The 20,294-nt window shown below is 47.0% G+C and overlaps 1 protein-coding gene across 2 annotated transcripts in view; it reads right to left on the bottom strand.

Moving 5' to 3' along the window:
- The window catches only part of plxnb3 (plexin B3), a 250,767-nt gene that overhangs the window by 104,351 nt on the left and 126,122 nt on the right, over positions 1–20,294 (bottom strand). For both annotated transcript variants that reach the window (XM_088289559.1, XM_088289558.1), the window contains 4 exons: positions 2,708–2,877; positions 2,485–2,636; positions 2,087–2,192; positions 1,858–1,994 (listed from right to left, as the gene is read on the bottom strand). In XM_088289559.1, coding sequence (XP_088145685.1) covers positions 1,858–1,994; positions 2,087–2,192; positions 2,485–2,636; positions 2,708–2,877 — 565 coding nt within the window. The remainder of the gene's footprint in view (positions 1–1,857; positions 1,995–2,086; positions 2,193–2,484; positions 2,637–2,707; positions 2,878–20,294) is intronic.

Here is a 20,294-nt window from a genome sequence, read left to right on the forward strand (position 1 = left end):
GAGGAACTTAAGTTTGCCACTTCCAGAAAAACAGTAAAATATCTTGTGCAGAAATATATCAAGTGCTAAGCATTGAGTTAACATCTTTTACCTTTTTTTCTTAAATCAAAGAGTTATCAGCCTAAAAAAAAATGGAAAGCCTAATTATCCAAGTAAAACAGGTCAACATGTTCAGTACACAATCAATAAAAATGGCTGTCCTCATGAAAAACTAATTCAAAATGAGCTTTGACACCAACTTTTCTTTTGAATATTTTTTTTAACTTCTCTTAATGAGAAAAATGAATTTGTGAATGCCTGCCAGTGACTTAATTCTGGGTTGGAACGGAGTCAGGGCCATTGGGATTTGGTAGATTATTTCACACATCTGGGCTTTGTGTTTTCCTTTAAATAATGTTTGTGCAACCGTATTTAAGCACTCCTTCACAACTTCCCCATCACTGAATGTTTTTTTATGTTTCCCCAAAATCCATGATACTTTGAGTGAACATTCGTTTGCATGCCGCTGGGAAGCATGTTTTTTTTTTTTTTTTTTTTTTTTGTATTCTTTTATATAAATTATGAGCCGTTGCCCAGCACTGTAAACATCTTGTAAATGACATATCAAATTGATTACGTCAGTACAAGATAAATCTTTTGTTTGGTGGTGGTGTGCTGGATCCCTGTTTATAAGCTTTTAGCTTCAGAGGGAGTCCATTTTTTACATTGTAAACGCAGTATTTTGTTTGCATACAACATCATGTGTGTGTGAAAATAAACACTTCAAATCAAATCAAAATGTAAAAATCTGTTATACTGCACTCGAAGTTCGATGTTTTTCCGTGCGCTCACCTGAAACGTCAGCGGATAACTGTGCACAAAAGGGCGGTGGTTTGTTTCGTTGTGGCGCTTCGCAATGTTGCGACGGTTTCGGAGCATATGATGCACACTGGTTTTAAATTGGCTGCAGCCAGATCGAAACTAAATTTCTCCGTCCATTCATTTAAAACAAGACGCATCGACCTCGCTAACTTTTTAGCAAGGCATACTGTCAGCAGCATTCTCTTCCGGTCTGCTGCGCAATTGGCAGTGGATCGTAAACAAAAGATTTGATTGGCTCAAATCAGTGACGCCTTTTCCGTATTTACTAGAATTGCAGCGCCAACGTTTGCGCCCTGAAAAAATTTCATCATAGATTGGCCATGGGTCCGCCATTTGGTGATGCCTGCTCTAAACTATGTTATGTGCAATGACAATAAAGTTGAATTCTATTCGATTCTATTCTATTCTAACTATCTTGTAATTGACGTGAGAATGAATGTTGGGACGAAGCAGGAATAGAACTGGTAAATGGGACAAAAACTTTTTTTTAAAGAAGACGGAATTTGAATTCGGATCAACAAGTACTAGAAGGGGGCGGCACGGTGGCCCGACTGGTTAGCACGATGGCCTCACAATACGGAGGTCGTGGGTTTGATTCCAGCTCCGGCCTTCCTGTGTGGAGTTTGCATGTTCTCCCCGTGCCTGCGTGGGTTTTCTCCAGGTACTCCGTTTTCCTCCCACATTCCAAAAACAAGCATGGCAGGTTGATTGGACACTCTAAATTGCCCCTAGGTATGAGTGTAAGCGCAGATGGTTGTTCGTCTATGTGTGCCCTGCGATTGGCTGGCAACCAGTTGAGGAATAGAAATGGGGAAGAACATAATTATTTTTTTTTTATGGAAATAGGGATTTATTTAGGAACAGGGGGGAATAAAATTAGAAACATGGATTAAAATTAAAAGTAGGAGTGCAAATAGGAACGGGAAGCAGGACCACAAGTGGAAGAAGGAATACTGTACAGAAAGTAGGACGATGATTTGGAAGAGGAACACACACATGTAACAGGGTCTTGTCCCCAGGAAAACATTGAGGTGGGATGTCTGGCCTGTCAGGAGTTGTCGTCCTTTTACTGTCAATCTGCTCCCTCCAGAAAGTGGGCCTTTGTCAGGAAGCACATCCATGATCTCTGGGTCCTGCAGATTACAAGGAGGAAATAGTAATCACTCTGCATTCAACAGGCAGTTTCCTTTCTGAGGAACTTTCTGGAAAGCCAATTTCACCTTACTTGATAGTTGAAGTAGATCTTAGACATGCCTGGTTGGCTTGTTCCAACGGTAACAATGACAGGCCCGGTCATCTTCCTCTCACTAGGCTGTAGTTTACACACAACCCTCTATGCATAAACACACAACCACACGCACACACATAGACGCACACACACGCACACCCCCCCACACACACACACGCACACGTGCACCCCCGCGCGCACACACACACACACACACCCACACAACGGTACGTACATACATACATACATACATACATACATACATAGAATCATACATACATATATATATATATATATATATATGTGTGTGTGCGGTGTGTGTGGGGGGGGTGCGTGTGCGTGTGTGTGTGTGTGTCGTGTTTGTACTTTGTATTTATGTGCATGTGTAAATATACCTAGTGGATATTTCGTATTCATCAGGTTGTGGAGGGCACTGCACACCTGCCACTGTAACTCCACCCATCACATCCTGGTGGCTCATCCCCAGGTTGGAGCCACTGATGGTCACAAAGACGCCGCCCTCCAGAGGGCCAGACAGGGGCTGCACCTGCAGACAGACAATTTTACTGTTTTCATTGCAATAAGGACAGAGACATATAACACAGTTGAATGAATTACCTGTGTGATTTGAGGAGGTGGGCAACTGTCTGCGGGAACGTTAGCACATAATTTGTTGTAGACGCAGCCAGGGGCAGGGCTTCTGATGCACCACACGCAGCCGTACTCCTTCGGCACAGCATGGCACTGTGAGCAATCCGATTGGCCAGCTGAGCAGTTGTACAAGTGGACTGGAAAACAGAGAAAACACATCAGCATCAGCGAAGGAAAATACCATTGCGCGCTTGCTGGAGCCTATTAAAGCTGTCCTCGGGCAGCAGGCGGGATACACCCTGAACTGGTAGCCAGCCAATTGCAAGCCACACAAAGACACACAAAAAACATTCACACTCACAATAACACTTAGGGATAATCTAGAGCAGGGGTCTCAAACTAAATTTACCTGGGGGCCACTAGAGGCAGACTCTGGGTGAGGCTGGGCCGCATCAGGTTTTCCGCAAGAAAATAATAAAAAAAATCTAATCTTTTCAAAGATTTAAAAATAAATAAGGAATTAATAAGAAAATGAATCAGTAATAAATAATAATAATAATAATGAGTCAAATGTCTGTATTAACAGTTCTTTAATCTTCTTCTGAACATGAATTGTCCTGAACATGAGTGGAACATTCATCAATCAAACCCCTACTAAAACATCGAAAAGAAATTACAATCCTACCCTCGTTTTAAAGCTGAAGATGTGCCCAACAATAATCCGCGGTTCAATTTTATCCACTGTGACCAGGTAATCCTACATTTTATAATTAGTCCCGTCTGTGCTAGTGCTGATGCAAAGCTCCGTCAGACTGCACATCCTGTTCGCGCATGCGTTTCCTGTCAATCAAATCAAAATCTTGTGTCAAATAGCAGAGATCCTAAGCATAAACCATAGTTCTGGGATGAGTAGGCTTACTTCTGTAGTTATAAAGCTTTAATTACACTGTAATTAAAGCTTTATAACTACAGACTGGCACTTTACTCTAATCTCGTTGCACACTTGAGTACAATGACAATAAAGGGATTTCTAATTCTTCTAATTCTAATTTACACTGTAAAGTGCCAGTCATATCAAATTCGCGGGCCGCACGAACATTAAACTTTCATAATAAGGCGGGGGCCGCAAACTATCATCCCGCGGGCCGCAAATGGCCCGCGGGCCGCGAGTTTGAGACCCCCTGATCTACAGTGTTCAATTAACCTACCATGCATATTTTAGGAATATGGGAGGAAACAGGAGTACCCGGAAGAAACCCACGGTACTGGGGCAGACGTGCAAATCAGTTCTCAGATATTTACAGTCGCTCATCTGTAAGGACTTGGGCTTTGGAGCCAGAGAATCACGAGTTTGAATCTCACTGCAGGGAAAAACTTAATAAAGGTAACTAGTTCCTGGAGAGATGCTTCTCTGCTTGCTGATTAGTTTCTAGGTACCTTTGAGTAGTTCACCAAGAAAACAACGCTGATTTTCAAGTTCTAAACATTAACGAAAACTCATGAAACTTTGCAAACACATCAGGCCTCGAAAAATAAAAAATAAATAAAAACATTTGTGCATATTGAAAAAAATGGCGAGTGCTCCCTCGAAATTTTCAAAGAAACATCCTGGATGTATGTTTCGCTTCGCTCTTCAAAAATTTGATAGAGTATGAACAAGGCCAAGACTTCCAAAAATTCCCTTGAAGCCATATGCTAAATTGCACAGAAAGTCAACCATTTTGATTTCACTTCAAAGTTTGACGTGGCTTTGACAAGAAAAGCTGCTCTAACTTTAACTACACAATAATTTCTGGTAACAATTTTACACATTTGATAAAAGTACACGCCTGACGACATCTACTAACTTGTTCTTTATCCGGTTTGGTGGCCTTCGTATTGCATCTCTGCTTTTTGCAGATGATGTGGCAGTTTTGGCTTCTTCAAGCCGTGATCTCCAACTCTACCTGGAGTGGTTTGAAGCCGAGTGTGAAGCGGTTGGGATGAAGATCAGCACCTCCAAATCTGAGACCATGGTTCTCAGTCGGGAAACGGTGGAGTGCCCTCTATCTTGGGGTCTTGTTCACGAGTGAGGGGAAGATGGCGCATGAGATTGACAGGCGGATCAGTGCTGCGTCTGCTGTGACGTGGTCCCTGCATTGGTCGGTCATGGTAAAGAAGGAGCTAAGCCAAAAGGCAAAACTCTCGTTTTAACGGTTTATTTACTTTCCTACCTTCACCTATGGTCACGAGCTGGGGGTCATGATCAAAAGAACAAGATCTCGGATACAAGCAGCCAAAATGAGTTTCCTCCGCCGGGTGTCCGGGCTATGCCTTAGAGATTGGGTGAGAGCGATAATCCGAGAGCGACTCAGAGTCAAGCCGCTGCTTCTCCATGTTGTGAGGTGCCTGATGAGGTGGCTCGGGCATCTGATTAGGATGCCTCCTGGACGCCTCCCTGGTGAGGTGTCCCACCGGCAGGAGGCCCAGAGGATGACCTAGGACACGCTGGAGAGACTATGTCTCCTGGGTGGCCTGGGACGCCTGGGGATCCCTCTGGAAGAGCTAGAAGACATGGCGGGGAAGAGGATAGCCTGGGTTTCCCTGCTGAATGCTGCCTCCGCGATCAGACCCCGGATAAGCGGCGGATGGATGGATAGATGGATATCCAACTTAAATGTATGATCCATACTATTTTCATAAATAAAAATAAATATCCAGATGTTAAATGGAGATGAAAATTACGCAACCCAGTTTCCATAGAACAAAGAAACTGAAGCAGTTTTGCCACACTTCTGCAACACTTCTCAAACACTGCTGGAGTTCACTGACCAAATGAACAGACTTGTTAATATTGACATCCAGCTAACTCCCCAGCCACAACCCTCACCAACAACTCTCCGTTCTTCTCGAACCCCTCAATCATCTAAGACTCGACACCCACCACCCCACCCCATTCCACAACCAAATTGAGATGTTTTCAGTTTCCTGATAGGAGCTCTGCACCAACAGCTGTTTGATTTGCACTGGGTCTGGGTTTCAAGGCAAAATAGTCTTGACTTTTCGAAGGCGGGGGCCACTGTGCTGGATGCTTTGTCAATTGATGTCTATGTAGGGAAAAGAAAAATGAGGTTTTCCAGAACGATTCCTACTCAATCAAATTTAACACGTAATCCTTGTTAGTCAAAGTCTTTTCTAAAACATGAAGAAGACAGGGTTTTTAAAACGTTAAATTTATGGCTTTTAAATATTAAGTCTTTGGAAGGGAAATTTATTTTATCCATGATTTTCTTACCAAGCACAAGTTTGATTGAATTTTTTTAACTGAAACGTATCTAGGACAAGATAACAGCACAGCATTTCTGATCGGGTCAGCCCCTCCAAACTTCAGTTTCAGAAGTGAAGCCAGATGCATATAAGAAAGGGGCAGAGGTAGCCATTTTGTTCAATAACAACCACCAATGCTAGAAAATATATCTCAAGTTTGACTCTTTTTAATTTGCTCTTCAGTCCTAATTCTGCCATCAACCAACATTTGTTACTATTTACAGAGCTCCGAGATGCAATACATATTTTTATTCATGACTTTGCCAAGTTATTGTCGATTATGTGCATAGATTTTGGCTTTAGATGTTGGTTTAGAGCAGAGCATCTCAAATATTTTCTGTTACACCCCCCAAAACAAACCCACTCCGTAGAGGTAATACCCGCTGCTGTGGCAGTCGAAATGAGCACACACGTCTGACTGGAAACACGTCTTTATTCGAAGACTGCCAACAAGAGAATAATGCACAATCATAAAATTGCGCCACATTTTCCTCAACACCCAGAAGGTCACTCAGAATGAAAACCTCACAAGAGGCTTCACTAGCCTGCCACAACGACCCCATTGGGTAGGGGGGTCAGGTGAGACAGGAGAAGGAGCACAACACTCAACGCTGTTGCGCGGAAGTGAGGGCGAGGACTTTGGAGGACGACCGCGACGAGGGACCTGGGCCGGCAACAGCACATCGCCCGCAACCAAATGAGCTGGTTTGAGCCTATCTAACGAGACGCACACCCATATCGAGCACAAAACTCTTATCGCCTTGCTCCAGCACCCTAAACGGGCCGTCATACAGTGGCTGGAGGGGCGAGCGGTGGGCATCGGGGTGCACAAAAACAAAGCGCGCAGAAATAAGCGCTGACGGTACGAACACCTTGGGAACACAGTGGTGAACCAATGCAGGGGTCAGGGGCCTCCCCCGACAAAAAATAAAAGGGCGGAGCGCCTCAACCATCCAGCAGAAATTCAACAGGGACACGAAGTGGCTGACCAAGCACCAACTCAGCAGGAGCGGCGTTAAGATCTTCGTTCGGCGCTGAACGTAAGCCGAGCAAAACCTATGGAAGACGGTCGACCCAGTTTCCGCCCGATAACTCAGCTCGCAGCACAGCTTTAAGTGAACGGTGAAAACGTTCACACAAACCGTCAGTAGTGTGGTGTACACGCACACCCAAGTTACTCCGCCAAGGCCGACCAGAGCTCGGACACACACTGGGGGCCCCTGTCTAAGGTGATATCGGACGGCGTCCCAAAACGCGTGACCCAGGACGACAGAAACGCACGGGCTATGTCAACCGAGATTGTGGAGGACAGAGGAACCGCCTCTGGCCATCTAGTCGTCCGGTCCACCATAGTGAGTAGACGCGTAAAACCCTGCGAAGAGGCGAGTGGACCAACCAAGTCCACGTGCACATGGTCAAACCGCCTGGCCAGATTTGGAAAAGGTTCAAGGTTCAACCTGGTGTGCCGTTGGACTTTGGCGCACTGACATGCTACACAGGCCGCTGCCCTCATCCTGACGTCCCTACGAAGCCCGGGCCAGACAAACTTGGCCTCAACCAGCTTGACTGATGCACGGATGCCAGGATGTGACAGGGAGTGGATAAAATCAAAAACTCGGCGACACCATTCCAACGGAACCACAGGACAAGGCCGACCAGTGGACACGTCGCAGAGGAGAGCAGGGATGCCGTCACACATCACCTCTTCCTCAAGTTTAAGAGCCGTACAAACTGCCTTGAGGTTGCGGATGTCAGGATCATCGGACTGGTCGATAGCCATTTCTGAAAAATCAATCTCAAGCTGGACTGGACATACGATCACGCTCGATAAACAATTAGCTACAGGGTTACACTTACCGGCTACGTGCCGAACGTCTGTCGTAAACTCAGAAATGGCCGCTAAGTGCCGTTGCTGGCGGGCCGACCATGGTTCAGTAACCTTCGACATCGCGAATGTAAGTGGCTTATGATCCACATAAGCCGTGAAACGGCGTCCCTCAAGAAGGAAATGAAAGTGGCGCGGTGCAAAGGTATGCCAACAACTCTCGGTCAAAAACACTATACTTGCGCTCGTTATCCCGCAGCTAATGACTGAAAAACACAAGAGGCTGCCAAACATTTGTCACGAGCTGCTCAACCACTGCCCCCATAGCTATATCAGATGCATCTGTTGTCAAAGCCACTTGCACAGTCGCGATCGGGTGGACCAGGAGGGTCCTTAGCGTGTCGAAAAGCCTGTTCCCGCTGCGGAGACCAATCGATCATTCTTGTTTTTTAAGGCACCGTAAAGAGGCTCCAGGAAGTGGGCTGCACGCGGAAGGAACCGGTTATAAAAATTAACCATGCCCAAAAACTCCTGCAGCGCCTTAACCGAGGCTGGCCAAGGGAAATCCTTCACTGCCTTCACCTTGGCGGGCAAGGGAACCGAGCCCTGTGCTGAAATCCAGTGGCCCGAGAAATCGATCTCAGGCAGGCCAAACTGAAATTTCGCTGGGTTAACGATCAGGCCATGTGAATCAAGACGCTTGAAAACCTCCGTTGAGTGCGACAGATGTTCCTCTGGTGAAGGACTGGCCACCAGAATGTCGTCGAGATATACAAACACAAAGTCGAGGTCGCGCAACACAGAGTCAATCAATCTTTGAAAAGTCTGTGCTGCCCCCTTCAGTCCAAAAGGCATGCGCAGGAATTCAAAAAGCCCGAATTGGGTTATCACCGTGATTTTGGGCACATCCTCCACCCGTACAGGCACCTGGTGGTAACCACGGACCAAGTCCACTTTGGAAAAAATGGAGGTGCCCGCCAAACGAGTGGAAAAATCTTGAACGTGTGGAATGGGGTAACGGTCATGTGTGGTCGCATTGTTAAGCCGACAAAAATCACCACAAGGCCGCCAGGAACCATCATTTTTAGGCACCATACGTAAGGGTGAGTCTGTTAGAACGCCTCACAATCCCCAAACGCTCCATTGTAGCACACTCCCCTTTCGCAATCGCCATTTTAGCCACGTGAAGGCGACGTGCGCGGACAAAAACTGGCGGGCCAACTGTGGGAATGAAATGCGCCCCCCCGTGCTTTATGTCGGTGGTGGAAAAAGCGGGAGTCGTTCGTGACAGAAAGTCTGTCAGCAAACGTTGATAAACGTCACCCAATGCTAAATAATTTGCATGCGTCAATGGCCCGAGTCCCCCAGCCTCACACGGAAAATTTGCAAAAGACACAGCGTCACTCAAACGGCGATTTACAACATCAACAAGCAGTCCACGTGCACACAGAAAACCCGCGCCGATAATTGGAACCGTGATCGAGGCTACAAGAAAGTTCCACTGGAAATAACGTCCATGGAAGTACAGTGAACCCTCGCTACTTCGCGCTTCACCTTTCGCGGCTTCAGTGCTTCGCGGGTCTAAAAAATATTCGAGGGCATTGTAGTTTCGCCGAACAGCACGACGGGGCGCTGGAGCGGTTAGACGGCCGGCGTGCGCCGAAGAAGAGCGTGGGCGAAGAGGAGAGTGGACGAAGAAGAGCACGTTACCCCGGGCACGATTTGGGGCGACGTTTCGCGCGGTTCGGACTGTACCAAAGTTCCGGCCAGCGTGCGTGGCAGTTAAGCCGTAGAGGAACAACTTCCGCCCGGGCACTAGCGCGGCGACATTTCGCTTCGCTCGGGACCGTGCGAGAGCTCCGGAGTAGACCGGCCGGCGTGCGTGGCAGTTAAGCCGAAGAGGAACAACTTCCGCCCGGGCACTAGCGCGGCGACATTTCGCTTCGCTCGGGACCGTGCGAGAGCTCCGGAGGAGGCCGGCCGGCGTGCGTGGCAGTTAAGCCGAAGAGTAACAACTTCCGCCCGTGTATGAGCGGAGCGCGAGGCTGTCAGTTATGAATGAATAAATAAATAAATGAAGAATGCCACCTTTCATTTCACAGGGCACACTGGACGGCGTACCAGCAGGTAAAAGTCGAAGTAATTAAATAAATACAAAAAGAAGTAATTGAATAAATACAAAAATAATGGCTGGGGAATAAAAAAATAAAAAGTTTTAATAATAATTTGTTTTGTTTTTTTGTTATAACATGAATTTCACTCTCTCTCTTTCTCTCTACCCGTATATATATATATATATATATATATATATATATATATATATATATATATATATATACGGGTAGAGAGAGAGAGTGAAAAAAAAAAAATATATATATATATATATATATATTTATAGATATATATTTTTTTTAAGCATTTTTGAAGGTGCGCCGCGCGAGTGGCTGCCTGTTTACAGCAGCGTGGCTCACTATTGAGCCTTTTTCGTGTGTTTTTTCCCTTTACCCTTTTTTATTTTATTTTTACCTCACCTCAGCAATGGACATCCAACTTGCGGTGGTTTTACTACTGTTGGGGGCTGTTTTTTGCGCGATCGTGTCCGGAGACGAAACTCGGAGCTACGGATCGATCGTGTACACAAGAGATCAGCTGTTAGCACTCCGTGCGAACCCCGCGTGGGCTCCCGGAGCGAGACCCGATATTCCCCGCGAGCTGAGGAGGAAGAGACGGGGATGTCGTGCGGGGGCTAAACGCCAGGCAAGGAGGAGACGATATCACCCCGTCCTCCCGTCCGTTATTATGGGGAATGTTCGATCCCTCTCCAACAAAATGGACGAGCTAACAGCGCTAACCCGGCACGAGAGGATTGTCCGGGAGGCTAGCTTGCTGGTGTTCACGGAGTCGTGGCTAACAGAGCTAACGCCGGACGCCGTCGTGGAATTGGACGGCTTCCAAATACTACGCGCGGACAGGACACTGGAGAGCGGTAAGAGAAAAGGGGGAGGGCTGGCTGTGTTTGTTATAATGATAGATGGTGTAACCCTGGGCATATAACTGTTAAGGATCAACTTTGCAGTCGGGACATTGAGATGATAGCTGTTAGCATGCGCCCGGTCTATTTACCGCGAGAGTTCAGTCATGTGATCGCGGTGGCGGCGTACGTGCCTCCCTCTGCTAACGGTGAGACAGCCTGTGATGTACTGAATGCAGCTGTGAGCAGGCTACAAACACAGCAGCCAAATGCCTTGTTCCTTATCTCTGGTGACTTCAATCATGCTTCTCCTTCCTCCTCTCTGCCTTCATTCACACAATATGTAACATGCCAAACCAGAGACAATAAAATATTGGACCTCTTCTATGCCAACACCAAGGAGGCGTACACGTCACTGCCCCTCCCCCCGCTGGGCAAAGCTGACCACAACTTGGTTGCTCTCCTGCCTGTGTACAAACCTCTCGTCCGCAGGCAGCCAGCTGTGACACGCACAGTTCAGCGATGGTCCGGAGAAGCCGAGGAGGCCTTGAAGGACTGTTTCAACACAACTGTGTGGGAGGTATTCAGCGAAGCTCACGGTGAGGACATTAATGGTCTAACAGACACAGTTACAGACTATATTAACTTCTGCATGGAGAACACCATTCCCACCAGGACTGCAAGATGTTTCTCCAACAACAAACCCTGGATCACACCGGATATTAAAGCTCTCCTGAAGGAGAAAAAGAGGGCTTTTGTTTCAGGCGACAAGGACGAGCTGAAGAGAGTGCAGCGTCAGCTGAGAAGGAGGATCCGAGAGGGGAAAAAGTCCTACAGGATGCGGATGGAAGAACAACTGCAGCGGAACAATGCCAGGGATGTCTGGAGGGGCCTGAAGACCATCTCAGGCCACGGAAAAGCAGGTAAGACCCAGAAGGGGGGGGGGCTTCAGTGGGCAAATGAGTTGAACCTATTTTTCAATAGGTTTGATCAAATGTCTGACCCCGCTCAGGCTTCCCTGATGCAGCCCCCACCCACCCCTCCTGCCACTGCGAACAAGACCCTGTCTCCCCCTCTCTCGCCCCTCTCTCTCTCCACAGGCTCCAGTTCCCAGCCTCATCAGACAACCACCACTTCCTCCTGCTCAGCCTTGTTCCTCACAACATCTCAGGTGAAGAATCAGCTGAGGAAGATGAAGGCGAGGAAGGCGGCAGGCCCAGATGGGATCAGCTCCCAGCTCCTCAAATCCTGCGCAGACCAGCTGTGTGGAATCGTCCAGCACATGTTCAACCTGAGCTTGAAGCTGGGCAGAGTCCCCCAGCTGTGGAAAACATCCTGCCTGGTTCCGGTTCCAAAGACACCCCATCCGAAGGAGCTCAACAACTTCAGACCAGTGGCGCTGACGTCTCATCTGATGAAGACCCTGGAGAGACTGGTCCTCGTCCATCTGCGCCCCCTGGTCAGCTCCTCAATGGACCCACTCCAGTTTGCATACCAGCCTGGCATCAGTGTGGATGATGCCATCATCTACCTGCTCCACACTTCACTCTTCCACCTGGAGAAGGCGGGGGGCACGGTGAGGATCATGTTCTTTGATTTCTCAAGTGCTTTCAACACCATCCAGCCCGCCTTACTGGGAGACAAGCTGGAGCAGGCGGGAGTGGCCCACCACCTCATCACATGGATTCACAACTACCTCACAAACCGGCCACAGTACGTGAGAACACAGGACTGTGTGTCTGACGTGCTCCTCTGCAGCACGGGAGCGCCGCAGGGAACTGTGCTGGCTCCCTTCCTGTTCACCCTCTACACCTCGGACTACAAATACAATTCCACAACCTGTCACCTGCAGAAGTTCTCTGATGACTCTGCGATTGTCGGCCTCATCACTGACGATGACGATCGGGAGTACAGAGGGGTTACGCAGGGGTTCGTGGACTGGTGTCAACAGAACCGCCTCCAAATCAACGCTGGGAAATCCAAAGAGCTGGTGGTGGATTTCCGCAAGCGTCGGCACTCTCCACCTGCACCAGTGAATATCCAGGGAACAGACGTTGAGAGGGTCTCAACTTACAAGTACCTGGGTGTTCATCTGAACAATAAACTGGACTGGAGCGACAACACAGACGGTCTCTATAGGAAGGGTCAGAGCAGACTCTTCCTACTCAGGCGGCTGAGGTCCTTTGGCGTTCGGGGAACACTCCTCAGGAACTTCTATGACTCGGTGGTTTCATCAGTCATCTTCTATGGAGTGGTCTCCTGGGCAGGAGGCATCTCGGGCCGAGACAAAAAGAGACTGGACAAACTGGTGAGGAGGGCCAGCTCTGTCCTGGGCTGCTCCCTGGACTCTGTGGACTCAGTGGGGGGCAGGAGGATGACAGCAAAACTGTCATCAATGCTGGACAAACCAGCCCACCCATTCAATGACACTCTGAGAACACTTTACAGCTCCTTCAGTGACAGACTTTTACACCCTCGCTGTACCAAAGAGAGATTTCGCCGCTCCTTCCTGCCAACTGCTGTCAGACTTTTTAACAAGAACATTGGGTCAGGCCTACAAACGGGAGGGCATTAGTGCAATTGTGCAGTCCTAGGATGCAATATTAACTACTACTGTACTTTCAGCCAAGGGTGTACTTAAATATTGACCAATGATGTATTTTGTTTACCATTACAGTATTCTTATTACAATACTTCTATCACTGTAGTATTTCTACCACTGCAGGATGTTCACTATTACAGTACTTTTATCATTGCAGTACTTTTATCATTGCAGTATTTTTCTATCATTGCGGTACTTTTACTATTACAGTACTTTTACCATTGCAGTACTTTTACCATTGCAGTACTTTCATCATTGCAGTATTTTTCTATCGTTGCAGTACTTTTACTATTACAGTACTTTTACCATTGCAGTATTTTCTATCATGCAGTACTTTTCTATCATTTCAGTACTCTTACCATTACAGTACTTTTATCATTGCAATATTTTTATGATTGCAGTATTTTCAATCATTCAGTAGTTTTTATCATTACAGCGTTTCCCCCTCCGTATAATGGACAAACATTAGGAGTGTTTCCTTACACTTAGATACGTTTATACTGTGTATATTTGCATGCTTTTTCTGAATGTCTGCTGCTAATGTTATACATTAACGGCTACATTACGCCGCCGACTCTGTGTGATCTATATCTTTGCTGCTGTAACACCTCAAATTTCCCCATTGTGGGACTAATAAAGGACATCTTATCTTATCTTACTTCGCACTTTTTTTTTTTAAGCATTTTTGAAGGTGCGCCGCTACTTCGCGGATTTTCAGTTTTCGCGGGTGGTCTCGGTCCCCATTAACCGTGATAACCGACGGTTCACTGTACACAGTCACCAACCTGGAACCAAAGCTGATGCACAGGGGTGGTCCGCAACCACTGCCCATCTTGTCCGTGGCGGTGAGTGTAAGCAGGCTGACTTGCGACCCGCAGTCCACCAGGAAACGTCTTTCTGACAATCAGTTTGTGATGAAAAGCAGCTTGTTTTCCTTGCCGACGCCCACAGCAGCTACTGAACGCCGGCGTTAGGGTTTCCCGGAGCCTCGTAAGTGCAGGGGGGAACACAACGGCAAGCTTTGGCGCGGGGAACACAATGGTGAGCCTTGGCGCCGCACCGCTGATGGAAGAAACAGAGAGCCGTCTCGCGCCGCTTTCGAACGACTACTCCTGCAAGCGCTGATGGATCCACGTCTGATGTCGCCTCAAGGGGGGAATCGGCCAACACACTTTGCACGGCAAATCGTCTCGTAGCCAGCAGAACTCGATCCGCTTCCTCAGCCAAGCCTCGATAATCGGCCGCCACCAGACAAGCGGAGTTAGCCAACATTGCGCGCACCAGAGATGGTAGCTGTCGCAGGAAAATGTTCGGGAAAATAAATCCACCCTCATCCGAGCCCAATAGCGACAGCATTTTGTCCATGAGATCCACTGCCGTGCCATTGCCTAAACCGGAAAGGGAAAGGAGCCTGTCCGCCCTCTCTGAGGCCGATAAACAGAACCTTCTAAGGAGAAGCTGTTTGAGCGCGTTGTATTTCCCGCTTTGTGGGGGTGCACGCAATAGCTGCATAACGCGACGTGCAGTCAGTTGGTCGAGGGACGCCTCGACCATGTAGTACATCGGACCATCAGTGGTGATTCCACGTAGGTGGAAAAGCACCTCCACATGCTGAAACCACAAAGTCGGGTCACTCTGCCAGAACTCCGGCAGCCTCACGGTAGCTGTTACGGCTGCAGGATGCGGGAGTTGGGACGACATGGCCAAGGAAGGCTCCTCTTCATCTGCTACATGAAACATATCACCAATGTGGCAGTCGAAATGAGCCCACACGTCTGACTGGAAACATGTCTTTATTCGAAGACTGCCAACAAGAGAATAAAAAAACATTTTCATCAACACGCCCCCAAACAGTATGCCTGCTGAGTGAGAGGCATGGTCCTAATGTCCGCCATACTGCGCACAATGGGCAAGGAGAGCGCCACTGCCAACAACTGGAGTGTATGTGCAATAACACTTTATTGTAGTACGGCGGAATGTGCAATGTGCAGCGCCATGTGAGGACACGTTTTGGCTGAGCTCCCTGCTGGAACCGCGATTTGTGTAATTATTCATCAGTTTGACCACATGAGAGTTACCGGGACTGTTTTTGAACACCCGACATTGACTTTACGAACGTTTTAGAGTTCTGCCCTCACTGTCACGCTACATTTTATGATGAATACTCGCCAGGCCAAGGCGAGCACAGCTGCAAATGCTGCACCACTTGACGGAAAGGGAGCTGTTCTCCAAGCGATTGCCAGCTTGAGGACACAGCTCCTCGATAAGGCGCAGGCTCAGTCAGCTGAGTTACGGATTCAGGTAGACAGCCTCAGGGCGGAAATTAAACAAGCTTACGACAACGCTACAGCAAAGATTGAAGCCCTCGAAACGAGATTTACGGTGCTGGAAGCTACCGCTAGCGGCCAATCGGATAGTATTGCTGCCTTGGAGCGCAAGTTGGCTGGTGTAAAAAGAGAGCTGGTGGCGCAAAAGCCCGGAACGAAGAAATGGAGGCTTGGTCGCGGCGTTTCAATTTGCGCATAACTGCAATAAAGGAGGGAAGAGAGGACGGGAAGCGGCTCACCGAGTTTATGTCACAATGTCTGCGGGACCCGCATATGATATCGCCCACCGCACTCTTCTGAAAAGAAGTGAGGACGGGCCACCGAGAGCTGTCATCTCTAGATGCCACTACTTCCAGGAGAGGGAATCTATCTTGAAGAAAGCGAGAGAGGGCATAACGGCGACCACCAGAGATGACGATTGTATTCGAGTGCAACAGGGCGTCACGCTGGGGGTGGCCAAACAGCGGGCCAAGTTCAACGAAGTACGTGGCTTGCTCAGATCCTGTGAAGATGTTTGTTTTGGCCTGTGGTATCCTGCGGAATTCAGAATAACAACGGTGGATGGTAAACGCGCAAGTTTCAAGGATCCCGCGGAAGCCAGGGACTTCATACAGAAGACACTTCAATCAAAGTAAGGATTGCGGCGACCTGCTGGGCAGCGATGACTCGGCGCTACTTTAACTGACTGAAGCTCGGTGGACAGAAGAAGCGAGAACAGGTCTCGTATGTATTTATTTTCTCTTTATCTTTATGTTTTTGTTTCGATCCCTGATGGCAGCTACAGGTGTGTACGCATACCATTATTTCTTTCTTTTTTTCTTTTATGTACGCTAAATTGAGGTATGCTGTACACACTTGATTTTCTGAGGCTCATTCTTATTTTGATGGGAACTGTCTACGTTTTGTTGAAATGAATGTCGATTGTGTTTAGTAATGTTTCTGTTTCTAGTGAGGTCCATCGGGTATAGTGTACAATTTTGTTTTACAGAATTTGATAGTGGAAGTGTCATGGTCAGGATTTTTTTTCTCATTAATTTAATTACAGTAATGCCGTTATTTCTATCTCTTTGTGTTTTCATCCATACTGATTTATTATTAAATTGTATTTTTTAAAATTGTATTGTTGTTATTTTTCTGTTATTCATTTTCATCCGTCAATTATAGGTATTGTTTTTACCTTTTACTTTTCATCCCTGATCTATTGATGGCATCTCAGACCCATTTCTGTGAAGAGGGCGCTTTAGTTTGGGAGGGTGTTTTCACACAAGGTATTAAAGATTGCATTTGCTCATGGTTAGACTGGCTACTACTTTGTTTTTTATGTTATACGGTTTTAATAGGGTAAGCTTTGAGTATGTTTTTGTGGAGCAGGGACTGTTGAATTGGTACTTCTGCAGTCTCTCATTGGGGGAGGGGCCAGCAAATAAGGTTTGTTGTGATTTGTGTTTTGTGTAGTTTTCGTCTGTTTTTTTTTGCTTTTTGTTACACGGTCAATGTTCATCTTTACTGTCTGATAAGGGACTATCTATACACTCTCTTACTTGCCTAGAGGTAATATTATTTCGTTTTTTGCCACAATATGGTTGCACCTGACCCGGGTAGATTTGGGGCTACTACAAAATTGGTGACCTGGAATGTGAAAGGGATCAATCACCCAGTGAAACGCAGCAAAGTGCTTGCACATTTTTCAAAGCTGAAGACTGGTATAGCCTTTTTGACTGAGACACATTTGCTTGATAAGAATCACAGTATGATGAGGAGGAGTGGCTTTGCACAGATCTTTCACTCCAAATTTAATGCCAAATTCCGTGGTACAGCCATTGCTATTCATAAAGATGTACATTTTGTGCCTTCGAAAGTGATATCTGGCAGTGATGGCCGATATGTTATCGTACAAGGACACTTGTATAATTTGTCGGTGATATTGGCATGTTTCTATGCTCCAAACTGGGACAATCCCAATTTTTTTAGTGAATAGTTCTCCTACCTACCAGACATAAACAGCCACAATCTAATTTTGGGAGGTGATCTAAACACCGTATTATGCCCCTAGCGTGATAGGTCAAGTACAACCCCGGGAATAAAGACTAAGTCAGCAGAGACCATTGAGGCATTTCTCCAGGCGTATGGAGTAATTGACGCATGGAGGTACTTGCATCCAGAGTTGAGACAATTTAGCTTTTTTTCAGCTGCACATCAATCTTACAGCAGGACTGACCTTTTACTTCTGGACCGAAAGCTCCTCCCACTATTAAGGTCTAGTTGTTATGAGAGGATTGTAATTTCGGATCATGCCCCGGTTACGATGACATTGAGCTTTCCAAATAATAAGATCCGCCAGCGAATATGGCGGCTTGATTCTTGTCTCCTGTCGGATGAGGGGTTTGTCAATTTTGTTAACTCTCAAATTGACTTTTTCGAAAAGACAAACAAACAAACAGATATAAGCCGAAGTATTTTTTAGGAAGCTATGAAAGCTAATCTAAGAGGTCAAATAATTGCTTATAGCGCTGGTTTATATAGGAAACGGTCAACACGCCTAAATTAATTGACATCTCTGATAAAGGAGGTCGACCGCAGACATTCAGTCTCACCATCTGCTGACCTGTCCAAGGAAAGAGTAATTTTGCAGTCGGAGTTTGATATCTTGTCCGTGGGGGAAGATGAAGAGCGCTATCTTAAATCTCGTCAGGAATTCTACGAACACGACGATTGCGCCTGTGAACTGCTCTGCCATGAGCTAAGACAATCCGCCGAGGCGGGATTAATACTTCAGATGGACTAGTTACTGACCAAAAGAGCATAAATACTTAGTTTAGGAGGTTCTATGAGGAACTTTACACCTCTGAGAAGTGTGATAATGCCCTGATGGCAGATTGTTTTTCAAAATCTTAAGTTACCGACCTTAAGAAATAGGGATATGTGCTGCCTTGAGCAGGACTTACCCTTGGCTTAAATAGATCTAGATCAAGAAAATGAAGAGTGGTAAAGCCCCAGACGCCGATGGCTTATCGGCTGAGTTCTTTAAGAAATTTTCTCCGAAAATAGTCCCAATTTTGCAAAGTGTGTATGCTGAGGCACTGAAACGCGGGTCACTGCCTCCTACATATCCTATATATGTGTGTGTATATATATATATATATATATATATATATATATATATATATATATACATATATATATATATATATATATATATATATATTTTAGAATTAGAATTAGAAATCCCTTTATTGTCATTGTACCCAAGTGTGCAACGAGATTAGAGGGCTCCCCTCTCCAGTGCAATACAACAATAATACAGACAAATATATAAATTAGATAAATAAATAAGAGAGTGCAATGGAATTTAGTACTGAATAGGGTATATAAAAACACATCACGATGCTGTTCTGCAAGGTAAGGGTGTTCTCGTGTGTGTGTGAGAGTTCAGAATGGAGATGGCTCTCGGAAAGAAACTGTTTCTCAGTCTATTGGTCCTCGATTTGATGCATCTGTAGCGCCTGCCAGAGGGCAACAGGTCGAACAGGTGTGAGTTTGGGTGGGTATTGTCTTTGACGATGTTGAGAGCCCTTCTGAGGCACCGGGCCGTGTAGATGTCCGACAGTGAGGGGAGAGGGCAGCCAATAATCCTTTGCGCTGTTTTGACTGTCCTCTGGAGCCTCACTCTGTCCGCCTCAGTGCAGCCGCTGTACCAGGTGGAGACACAGTACGTCAACAGGCTCTCGATGGACGAGTGGTAGAAGGCTAGCAGCAGCTTCCTGTCTAGGTTGAATTTCCTGAGGACTCTCAGGAAGTGCAGACGCTGGTGGACCTTCTTTACCACTGCTGTGGTGTTGTGAGTCCAAGAAAGGTCGTCGGAGATCTGTACTCCCAGGAACTTGAACGTGTGGACCCTCTCCACACACACGCCTTCGATGCAGAGGGGGGGCGGTACCGTCTTGTTCCTCCTGAAGTCGACGACAATCTCCTTTGTTTTTGCAGTGTTAAGGTGCAGTCTGTTGTCCTTGCACAAAGCTGTCAGTCTCTTTACCTCCTCTCTGTAGGCTGTCTCGTCACCTTCCGAGATCAGACCGACCACTGTCGTGTCGTCAGCAAACTTGACGATGGTGTTGTTGCCGTGGGCCGGGCTGCAGTCATAGGTGTAGAGGGCGTACAGGAGAGGGCTCAGCACGCATCCTTGAGGGGAACCGGTGCTCAGCATGCGGGTGGAGGACGTGTAGGGGCCGAGCAACACAGTCTGGGGTCTGTTGGTCAGAAAGTCCTTAATCCAGATGCGTGTGAGGGCAGGGAGGCCGAGAATGTCCAGTTTGGCGACGAGGATGTCTGGGATGATCGTGTTGAATGCCGAGCTGTAGTCCACAAAGAGCATCCTTGCATAGCTCTGCTGTTGTTCCAGGTGGCCCAGCACAACATGCAGAGCAGTGTCGATGGCGTCCTCAGTGGATCTGTTAGCCCGGTATGCAAACTGGTAGGGGTCCAGAGTGGGAGGAAGGCAGTGCCTGATGTGCTGGAGAACTAGCCTCTCGAAGCACTTCATGATGACTGGTGTGAGAGCAACAGGACGGTAGTCATTCAGGTGG

The sequence above is a fragment of the Idiotropiscis lumnitzeri genome, chromosome 3 (genome assembly GCF_059441095.1).
Source record: "Idiotropiscis lumnitzeri isolate Australia: NSW breed Sydney's pygmy pipehorse chromosome 3, RoL_Ilum_1.0, whole genome shotgun sequence".
Lineage (NCBI taxonomy): Eukaryota > Metazoa > Chordata > Actinopteri > Syngnathiformes > Syngnathidae > Idiotropiscis > Idiotropiscis lumnitzeri.